Source organism: Corvus cornix, chromosome 2 (assembly GCF_000738735.6).
Source record: "Corvus cornix cornix isolate S_Up_H32 chromosome 2, ASM73873v5, whole genome shotgun sequence".
NCBI classification, from domain to species: Eukaryota; Metazoa; Chordata; class Aves; order Passeriformes; family Corvidae; genus Corvus; species Corvus cornix.
This window is the reverse complement of record NC_046333.1, coordinates 95,397,368-95,408,794: the sequence shown is the minus strand read 5'-3', so window position 1 is coordinate 95,408,794 and position 11,427 is coordinate 95,397,368. Positions and strand designations below refer to the sequence as shown.

The following is an 11,427-nucleotide window of genomic DNA, read 5'->3' as shown; positions in this document are numbered from 1 at the left end:
CTCCGCCGTCCTAAACATTTCCGCCGGGGCAGCGGCCAGCGGCGGTAAAGGGTCCGGTGGGTTCCTGAGCTGCGGAGCGGGCCGCTGGGGGCACTTCCCCGAAGGTCCCCCGGGAGAGCGGTGGCGAGCGGCACAAACTTTCCGTTCGCCTCGGCTGCGCCGGCCGTGCCCCTGTAAGGGCGGCGGGAGCCGTGCCTGGGATGCTGCCGGGGACGATCCCCGCCTCCCTCGGGCGGAGCTGCCTGGGCCGCTGGCTGCTCGCCAGTCGCGGGTGGGCGCTCCTGGGCACGGGGACCGGGACCGGGGCCGGGACCGGGTCCTGCCTGAGATGGAGGCAGCAGCCCCCGGTACTGCTCTGGGCCGCCCGTCAGAGCATCGGGACGCAGGCGGGAGGGCTCAGAGCTGAAAAACCTGGCAAAAATAGCAAAGATGTGTCCGTGCAAAGGGCGCTGAACGAGGAAACGCTGGTGTCGGCGGCTCAGAAAGGTGAGGCGAGGGATGCTGTGTGCTGCTCAGAAGGGCTGGAGACAGTTCCTTCTGCAGCTGACGTTTTGTAGCTTCAAACCTCAAGTATCTAGAAAAAAAAAGCACACCAAGTTGGTTTCTTTTCACATCGTATTGTTTGGAGCAGCTGTTACATTTCTACGTGTGCATTGCACAATCAGAACAAATTATGTGACTTTTTCTAAACAGCCTGTTGATTTAAGTCATTATCAGGCAGAAGATGTAATAGCCTCTAGTTTTCCATTTCAGAAGGAAAACCTATCACATGCAGCCTGTCTGTAGGGCTGTTGAAACAAGTTCACCTCCAAAAAAATTGTCAAAGCTCTACATGTGATAGTAGTTTCTTTATGGATTGCCTTCACTTTGGTTGGTCTCATTCACTTCAGTGAAAAGTGGTTACTACATAATTAGCCTCAGAAATGTTATGCTTTGAAATGGTTTATGAAACACACCTTCAACTGATTAGAAAATTGCAGGAGAAATAGTTATTAACATTTCCTCCATAACTTGTACTCCACTGAAATGCACACTTTATCACTAAAAGATAGTAGTTTCTTTCCAAGTACTCAAATATTTTGAAACAGAGAATTTTATATGACGTATTTTGCAGCGTGTACTGACACTTGTACTTTAGATAAAAATTGAAAGATAAAAACTAATCAGATAAACAGCAGTTAATTATGTTAATAAATAAAATACATACTTTGGTCTACTATTCCCCCTTTTATTGTTCTATTGATTGCTAATTCATAAAATCAGTTATTTTTTTTTATGTGCAATTTATAAGCTTTCACTTTTTTATTTTTACTTCTCCTTTTCTTTACATAAGGATTGCAATGATTGTGGGTTGAGGTGGTAGTTTAAATACTGCAGTGCTAAATACCTCATTAGTTCCTAAAAAATCTGGCCCTCGTATACCCAAAAAAAAGTAGCAGTAATTGCTACTTTGGATCTTGAAAACCTCTAGCAAACAGGAATTAATAAGGCTTAACACAGAGAGTAAACATGCCCTGTACAATACAAGATATGTTCCATGATCTCTTTTACAGTGATGAGGCATTATGGAAACTTACTGGAATTTTTTCTTCTGCCAAAATGTTATTTGAGCTGCAGACTAACAGAAAAGCATTTATGTAAGAAAGTCATACAAGTCTTATTATGCAAGGTTGTAACTTCTGTGTTGTTTTCTATTTAATTTCAGTGAAAGAAGCTGGAAGAGACTTTACCTATTTTATTGTGGTGCTTGTTGGAATTGGTGTTACAGGTTATTTTTTTAAATTATGTTCTTTATCAGAAGACACTTTCCTTTAATTCCATCTGTTCTGATAAATTTTCATTTCATCTGCTGTTGTTTCTGTTACAGGTGGATTGTTCTATGTGATTTTTAAAGAGCTATTCTCTTCTTCTAGTCCAAATAAGATCTACGGAGATGCCTTGGAGAAATGCAGATCTCACCCTGAGGTTGGTTTTTAAACTTTAGCCATAAGTTTATGTTTCTCAGTAGTTACTGTCTCTCTTCAAGTCAAAACTTCACGCAAGGAATCTCACAAGCTATGTGAAGACCCACGTGGTGCTTAGCAGTTTTGCAAGTGCTTTTAGCTGGCATGGGGTGGGTCAGCTCCAGAGCGGAGCCTGCATTAGGAGAAGTCATTGCAAGCATTGAGCCTTCGTGGACTGGCCTGCTAGAAGCCAAGTGAATGTGCCACGGCACAAAAACTGATGGAAATACAATCTGCCCTTCAGAGCATGTGCTTGTGTCACCATACAGAAAGTTTTAAGGACATACCTGAGTGTCTGCTAAATGTAACACTTGAGTTGTGCAGGTCAGAGAGGCAGCTGGTCCCGCTAAGTTCTGTGGATCTAACCTGCTGCCTTTTCTCAGCACACTCATTCTATTGTGAGACTTCACTATGGTTCTATCATTCTGTGAAGCACTGCACTGACGTTCAGGAATTTAAATTCTTCATTTGAAGCACAATTAGCATTCCTGTGGCTAACAGGAAAAGAGACAGAGAACAGTCATGGGATCACACAGTCATCATAAGTAGGTGTAAACGAAAATCAGTGTAAAACTAGATTTTAAAAAACACTACTTCAGACGAAAAATCTTTCAAACAAGGTCACCACAAATGCCTTTATTCTAGCAACAAGTCGTTGCTAGAATAAAAATGAAGACTGCTTTGGAACAAGTTTGTAGAATTAAACCTTCTTTCCCGTACTTGCACAGTAAAACTTAACCTCCCTTTCTAACCAAATTTAAAGTAAGTTTAAGACTAAGTTAATGACTCTGACTTTATAAGTCTGAAAAAAAATTACTGGATTTCTTATTCAGTAGTGTTTGTTAGAGAATGTCTAGGGGAATACATTTGCACTTTGAACTTCGAAACATATTCTCTTGAAGGAGCCATGAGCAAATACTTCATGTTTTTTCTCCTTTTTACACGATATGTCAGTTTACATGTCTTCATCTCAGAGAACAGTACAAATGGAAGCTATCAGTAGGATTTATTTTAGACATTTAATATGGGACTGTAAAAAAAAAGGGCTGGAATACAGAGGAATTTTCCTTAAACTGTTCTCTTTCATAAACTCTTCTATTCTCGACACGTTAGATTCTCTAGGGGCATTTTGTTAAAAGAAGATGCATTCACAGCAGAGGTGTGAGCTGATACTGGAATGTCTGTGTGTGATCCCTTCTGACAACTCAAACCTCTTTTCTCTTGTAGATAATTGGTGTTTTTGGTGACTCTATCAAAGGTTATGGTGAGGCAACAAGAAGAGGAAGACGACAGCGTGTCAGGTACCCCTTGGTGCTTGCCCCATAAAGACATTAGTTTGTGCACAGCAAAGATATTTTTGGGTCACAAGTTCAATCTAGAGTGACGAACTGTATGTGACGTATCCTGTCACTTTTGATTGAACATAGAAGTTTTTTGCGGTACCTGGTCTCCCCAAAAAATAGGATGAGTCTGAGGAGAGTAGTACAGAGGCCTAAGCATGCATGAGTGGAGCAGGAATCTGGCTGAAGTTTGCAGTCTGAAACTATTCTGAGCTGATATGCAGAATGCTTTTTGGTACTTGAGACCACATCTCTGCTGTGCCTTTGACAGAACATCTGTCACCTAAACCTTTCATGAGTGTGTCCATTGCTTTCCTTTTGAAAGAAACAACAGAACTGTTTTTTACAAAATGTAAGACCTCCCTGCTTTGCCTTTATTACGCTCTTTGGCTGCAATATATTCAATGAGGTTTCATTTAGCATGAGACACATAGGCCCAGATACACAGGTTGAACCGTGAAATTGAGATTTTTTATTTTGTCTAGAGGAAAGAGACTTTTACTGATTGAAGCTTTATCTCTTCACCAGACTCTGAAAAAGTGTTTAAAGTGAAGCTGCTAAATGAAATTGATGTGCACAAACATTTTAAGCACCTCTCTGTAAATAAGTAAATGTATTATGTATCAGCTTTCTTAGTATTTAATTTCAATCATTTTGATTTTGATAGTATTTTAAATAAATATTTGAGCTGAGAACTGTGTACAATTGTAAAGTTTGCATCTGCAGTATAAGGATGATCTTAAATGTCTCAAAAATCTACAGGGTTTTTTTGTGTATGAACACCTTGAATGTAAATTTACTGCAGTAAGGCTCTTCATTCATATTTGCTCTCTCTACCTCATCAAGTCACTTTAAACTGTATTAGAAGTTTAATCCACAGTGTGTACCTGGGCATGACTGATGGAAATAAGTGTTTGGTGGTAAACAGCAGTTAGTAATTTCAGTAGGAAACAAAAACTGGCACCAGAACTCCCATCGGACTATTAGTTTCCCAAAGTGGTCACTTTGAAAGTGATGTGCTATTTATTTAATACTTAAGCATAACCCAACTCCAGTCTAAATACCAGCGTTTAGGTTGGAGATCTCATATCAGTGCCAAAGTTACACCATTTCAGCAGAACAAAATTATTGCCAAAGTAAGTAAAGCACATAGTAAACTGTTTGTTTTGATGTGGTTTAACCAACCTGGTAATTAATTTGAAAAAACATGCTTTGTGTGTTTTGGCTTGATAACTTTGTTGAAGTGCCTAAAAAAGCTCTGGAAGTCTTGGTGATGTGGGGTCCTTTTCTAGATGTCAGGCTCCAAATCTGGGGTTTTTTTAGAATAAATACAAGGAATTTCCATAGTCTTCAGCACTGGATTGCTTTTCAGTTTTGAGAGGAGGACTGGGGTGAGCACATTTAAGCATTTCATCTCTTAATCCTCAGCAGCTAATTAGCTCTTCTAACTCCACTAGTCCTTAGGCACTCACAGTAAAGCTTGAGAGGAGCAGTAGAGAAGGAACCCAAGGTAGCATAAGGACACCACCGGAATACACTTTCTTACAAAATAAGTAAGCAACTCCTCTAAGTAAGTTTTAATTTGAAGTCTTAACTAGCATATAATCTGTATCTTTGCTGGGTGGTTGGGTTTTTGTTTTGTTTTGCTGTTTTTAGTCACATTGAATACGTAAAGGATGGACTGAAACATATGCGTTTGAAGTTTTATATTGAGGGCACTGAATCAGGGAAACAGGGAACAGTCCATGTGGAAGTCAAAGAGGTATGTACAATTGCTTCATACACCTAACAAGCTTAGTCTTGAACTTAAACTACCAAAGAGAAAAAAACACTCTTAAATTGTTTTCTTTTCAGAATCTTGAAACAGGAAAATTTGAGACCCGCTACATATTTGTGGATGTTGAGACCTATCCGAGAAGAACCATTGTCATAGAGGACAACAGATAGCCAACGATCAAAGCTGCTGCCTTATCTCACTGAGCATTGGATAATGCTGGAGTAGCCAGTCTACATGTGATTGTGTGGTGTTGCCAATTGTGTCCCGCAACTTCAGGGCTGTGTTACAGGAAGTAGCCTCAGGGCCTCCTCTAAGGATTTTTGATAATAACAGATACGGGATTTAAAGTGAAACCAATGAAATCTAGCAGAGCTATCATGGCAGACATTCTTGACATAGGAAAATAATGCCTGCTAATAAACAGTTTAATGCTGAATAATGCTTCTGCACACCCAAAACCTGAGTTTTCCAAGGTTTTAGGTTTGGATTGGGAGTTTTTTATCTTCCTTGGCTTGGATTTTCCCCTACTACTGCAATAAAGAAAGGGGTAGTTTAACTGTAGACAGAACTCTACTGTTTTCATTTTGGATACCTTTTTAGGTGAGAAGGTAAAATAAGAATGTTAGTGATGCAAAAGAGATCTAGGTATATAAGAGTAGGAATGGTGGAGACACAGACCCATGAAAAACAACAGAAGATAAAGACTTCAATATTGGTGTCTCCTCAATAAATTACCAGCAAACAGAACATCAGTACCATCTGCTCTTTCCAGTGTTTGCTGTGCTGCTCTGCATGTTTGTAGCAAGGTGGGGGTTGGCCTTTTCTCCCAGGCACATAGTGACAGGACAAGAGGACATGGCCTCAAGCTGTGTCATGGGGGATTTGGGTTGGACATCAGGAAAAATTTCTTCACTGAAAGTGTGGTCAGGCATTGAAACAGACTGCCCAGGGAGGTGGTGGAGTCACCATCTCTGGAAGTGTTCAGGGATCAACTGGACATGGCACTTAGTGCTGTGGTTTAGTTGACATAGGGGTATTTGGTTGGACTTAATGATCTTGGAAGTCTTTTCCAGCCTTAATGATTCTGTGATTCAGTGAATATAGCTGCAGTACTTTACAGTCTTCTTCCCTTTTGGTCACCTCCTTCAACATCATCGCTTCCACAGAGAAAAGAGAGAAACCACAGTGTCTGTAATTAAGTCCTGACTTTTTCATACTTCTGATTGGTGACATGGGCTGTGCCCCTGGATGAATCATGTAGCACAGGTGGTCTTCTTACTGTGCAGTGCTAGTTACTCCTGTTGGCAAATGGCCATATTTATAGAGGGGCTTTTTATTTCTAAAAGTGGTAAGTTCAGGAGAACATTTGTTATTTCCTTTGGAATTGCCTTTTTTGTGGAATAACCTAAGTGTCCAGGAACTATGGTACTTCATCATACTTTGTTTTTAAGCTCTGACACCAAAACGCTGGCTAAATGCAGTGGTAAGAGAGATGGGCATACACAAGAAAATGTTCACAAAGCTAAATGGTCATTGAGATCTTCACTGGTGTCTCTTTAAGAAAACTGTCGAGCTCTAAATATCATCACCTTCAAAATGCTTTGAAAACCATAATATTCCATTTAAACTTCTCTCTTTCCCACTTCGTCTGCATCTACATGTGATAAACACACATGGTTTATCAGGGTGTGTCCTTCATCCATAAAGTGCTCCATGTTATTTTCTTTTACTGCTTGCATCACCTTTCTAGCTAAGCAGATTTACCAGGATGCTTCTCTGTATTTCAAGAATGGGGGACACAACTCCAAAGGACCCCACTTCTCTGTGTTGTGAAAAAGCTGAGAATATGCTTGATAAAATGAAGACAAAAAGTAGCAGAAGAAATCCACCTTTATCTGAGCTTAGATATATTAGTGTTCTTAATTTGAACAAATTACAAATACAAGGCTCAAATGCTTTCCAATCTCACTGGAGGAAAGCTTTTTGGAATCCTTTTTCTAGGAATATCTCATCAGTGAAGAAAGAAAAGAAGAACTTCATAGCTTGATTTATCACCTTTGTACTAGCTAGATACCTATCACCTGCAAGATTATTTAAGCCCCATGAAATTTCAGGAGTATTAAAGCTTCATAGGGATGTAGGTTGTCTGCAGAAAAAAAAGTTAAAACATTTTTTGCTAACAGAAGTCTTATGGGAACTAATTACTTCTTTCCATATTCCTTCTGAGGCTGAAGTTCTGTTGGTCTTTATGAACCAGGCTGGCATCCATGCTTGCAAAATTTTCTTAAATTCTGTTTCATGCAAACACATATGTGGAGACACCTTAATCAAAATGAGGTGACAATCAGTTGAGCAAGACGTCTGGAATAGAGAACATCGATCTCTTCTGCAGTATCACCTTTCCTGGTGGTAGTTTGCACTGAAGGGGAACAGCTGCATTCACTGAGTTTAAACATAATGTTTTAGAACACCCCTTTTGTAATTCTGAAGACTGTTAGCCTCAGTTTTCCTTATGAAGCTGCCCCTGCTTCACTGGATCATTGTGCTACCCATAAGTCAGGCAGAGATCCTTCTCCATGGCAGGCAGGTCCGTGTTCCATCCTTTCACTGGAGGATGTTAGGCTGGGGAGACAGCAAAGTAACTGAAAGCTTCTCCTTCAGTTGTTGGTAAACAGCAGCAGAAACCATTTCACTCTTTCCTTTTTAAAGCTCTTCTTCTTCTCTTGGGAAAACACAAAATTACAGCATGTGGCAGTTACTTTCTGATGTAAAAGTCTCATGGTGTTGTTACTAAAGCATTGGGAAAAAATCACTGCCATTAAGTCAGAGCCAAAGCAATGACGTTTTCATGGAAATTAAACGTTTTCCAGAGTTCAGTTTTGATTGTTGCAGAATTAATAAAAGTATATATTCTTGAAACCCCCCTCTCCTTTGGGAAATGAAAATATGTCACCAGTGAAAGGTGGTTTTTCCAGAAGCCCTCTGTGGCAGACTACTCAAAATGTGTTTTAGGTAGGTGTACAACTTTGTCTTAACTTTCCCATCCCAGCACTGATTTTTGTGGGTTGCCAAAGCTTGTGTATGTAGCATAGGCAGCTGATATCCTTAGAGCTGGTTTGTGGGAATAATGTTACTATGTCATCTCCATGATCTGTGTTTGATTCTAGGTCCTGTTTATGCTTGCTGTATGGTGACAAAAAGAAATATCCCTCCAGGAAATGAACTCAGTGGAAACTTTAAAATATCGAAAAAATGATTACTCTTTTACTAAGCTTCAATAAACAGAAGCTCTTGCAAAGAAAGTGTAGTTTTAGACTGGGGAGGAAAAGTGGCGTTGTATATGACTGGGTTTAAAAATAACCTTGATACCTAAATATTTCCAGCACGGAATTCAACAACTGATTTAGGCAATAGAGTCATGATCTTAGCTGCAAATAAATGCGTGTCTGATAGAAGAGATTTCAACAAACTCACTTAACTAGCAGAGAAGACAGGAATGGGAGTAAGACAATTACTGCATCACATGCCAACTGCAGAGAGAAAAAGCCAAAGAAGATGTGCTGGGAGTTTCCAAGTAATTTCAATCACTTTGCTCTCAGTCTCATTCACTATGACAAGGGATGCTATCCACCCTAATACTTGGAGGGATTATTCCAATATGGATATTGTCAGCAACCTAACCTGTTAGAGATTATGCCCAAGCAACATTAAGGACACATTTGAGTCCAAGCCCACTTTTAGGATTCATTGCAGCTTGTAAACTGATGGAAATACACAAGCACAGAGATTGGAGAGAAAATTTAAAGGGAAAAGTTTTGAAGGGGCAAGATTAAAGGTGACAGTAAGGGCTCATAACTGCTCTCTCTATATGGGGCTGTGAACTGTGCTTGAAGATCTGAAATACAGTTGGTGCTGGAAAAACAAAAATTTGAAAGCAAAAAGATCTTCTTCCTCTTTTTTTGAGAAGGGAGAAAAGGCTTAGTCCCTCAAGAGACGTTCATGTGCTCCAAATAGAGAATAATAGAACTCCAGTAGAATTTTTCCTTAGGCATCTGGGAATGTATATCGTCATGATATACAGTGATTCCAAACAGTACTATAAATAATTGAACAGCAGAAGTATTTGATAGTTTTTCTTAGTAAGTTCTCAGGGTTTTTTATGCGCATGTGTTATGTAAAATAATATATAGGAACTATAGAAAAATGTGAATTAATACCATCCTGTATTCAAATTCAGTATATTTATACTTTTTTTAATGATGTATAGTTAAAAGTTTAAAATGTAGCAAAAATATTTTGCAATTTAAAGGAAACAAAGGAAACAAAACCAAAAAAGCTTCTTTGGAATTCTTGTGGTTGTCCTGGGAGGAATATGCTATATATGATTCTCTTCGTCTCATATAGGTTATTGTGGAACATTTGTAACCAAGCATATAAAAATATTAAGCACAAATACCTGTTTTAGTAAAATAGATCACTGTGGAAAGCCATTGTTTGCCTCTCAGTGTTGAGTATCAAACTACTGCATTTCATTTTAATACCCGTGTAAAAAAAATTATGTTACGGAAAAAGCATAGTAAGGGAGGGATGCCCTCACCTGCTCCAGCCCAGAGCCATCCTGTGGCAGATCAGCCTTGGCCAGCACCCAGAGCTACTCCCCCCACGGCAGGATGAGGGTGGAAATGGAGACCAGCAGAAATGAGAAATCTTGGGGGTTGTGATGAAGACAGGGAGATCACTTGCCACTTAGAGTTGCAGGTGAACAAAACTTCAGAATGAGCTCAATTTATTGCCTTTTGCTGGTGCTGCTGGCCAGAGCAGCAGCATGGGCAGCGTGCCGCAGTGGTGAGCACCCAGCAGGGCTGGCAGCAGCGTTGTCTCTATTTCCAGATCACGTACAGGCGTCTGCCTCCACATCTTAAAACCTCCCGGTACTGTGCTGAAAAACCTTTCCAGGATAATCGTGTTTATCCAACCTCTATTTAATTACAATTCCCCTTTATCAGAATCACAATTATCTTCTCTAACATGAGTTGCTGCCTTGTATTACTCCTCACAATTAACTCTATTAACCTTTTATCCAAGCACATTTTTACCTTTTATGGGAACTAGGTTGTTTTTCAATTTCAATCCTAATTCCTGTTTTTTCCATTAAAAACCTAACAATCTCAGCCATAACAACATTTTATTACAGTTATGCGCATACTAAATCATGGCTATATTCCCTGAGATGTGATTTGCTTCATTAGTGCTACAACCTCCATAGAGGAGCTGGAAGTGAATTGCTATTTTGTACGCTGTCTGAGGCCATGCATTATCCCATGTTTTAATAAAATGAAGCCAAATCCCAGTGTTGGAGTGCAGATTTGCAAAATGCCACCAGTAGCTTTTTGGTGTGAGACCTGGCAAGGTACAGATGCCTTTCTCTCCTCTGTGTGGCTGCAAAGCCACCACATTCAGGGATCTGACACTGGTGAGGATAATAGTGGTGGAGAGAAATATCTGAGACATCTCAAGATTTAAAACAGCAGCTTTCTGTCAACTGCCTTGAGCATAAAAGCCTCATAATAAGCCACAACTATTTTTCCCTGAAAACATCCATGAAAAATGTCCTCCTGTGCTAATTTTTTTGTATTCTACACATTTATTTTCCTTGAATTTCTCTTTTAACACCTTTTTTGTGGGGCATCTGGCCAGCTTCTGCATATATTTCTCTTTTCCTTCAAAATACAGTGCTTAACATCTGTGTCTGCATCTCTTCTTTACCTATATTTAATTTAGCAGAAAAAAAGCTAATCTCCCTCAATTTCTCATCATAAGACATGTTTTTAGACCCTTCACCAGCATCATTGCCTTTGTACACATATAGACCTATGCATAAAACCACTATAAATACGTAATGTGGAGCATATATGTCATATAATGCATATTATGTAGACAAAATAATACCTATCTACATATATATATTTATGTTCTTGACTTCATCTTGAAAGCTTTTCAGGTAACATCAAAATAAACCAGGTTCTGGGGCCGTTTCAAAGCAGACACGTCCCATTACTGACCAAGCCATGTTGCAGAGCTGGTCTCCAGGGATGTTCCTGAGATCACTGTGATCCTTCGTAAGCCACGTGGAACTAACAAGTCTTGAATTCTAGGTGTTGAGTCTGATTGACACCTTCATTTTTAACTGATACCCAACACCCCATCCAAACCTTCGATGACTGACAGGTACAAAAGCTCCAGACATCTCTCAGTGGCATATACTTCAAGGTGAATTATGAAGAAATCAGATAAGCAATGTGCTATG

The 11,427-nt window shown here is 39.7% G+C and overlaps 1 protein-coding gene across 2 annotated transcripts; it reads left to right on the top strand.

The window, feature by feature from the left end:
• On the top strand, window positions 1–5,869 carry TIMM21 (translocase of inner mitochondrial membrane 21). 2 transcript variants are annotated; one of them, XM_010393988.3, is made up of 6 exons: window positions 4–486; window positions 1,706–1,768; window positions 1,868–1,965; window positions 3,231–3,304; window positions 5,000–5,105; window positions 5,198–5,869. In XM_010393988.3, exons 1-6 carry the CDS (start codon window positions 201–203, stop codon window positions 5,288–5,290), a joined length of 720 nt encoding a protein of 239 aa, XP_010392290.2. In that variant the 5' UTR covers window positions 4–200; the 3' UTR covers window positions 5,291–5,869. The 2 variants fall into 2 exon arrangements, with proteins under 2 accessions (XP_039405899.1, XP_010392290.2); XM_039549965.1 differs by lacking the exon at window positions 5,000–5,105 and having other exon boundaries at window positions 1–486.
• Window positions 5,870–11,427: the final 5,558 nt, after the last annotated feature.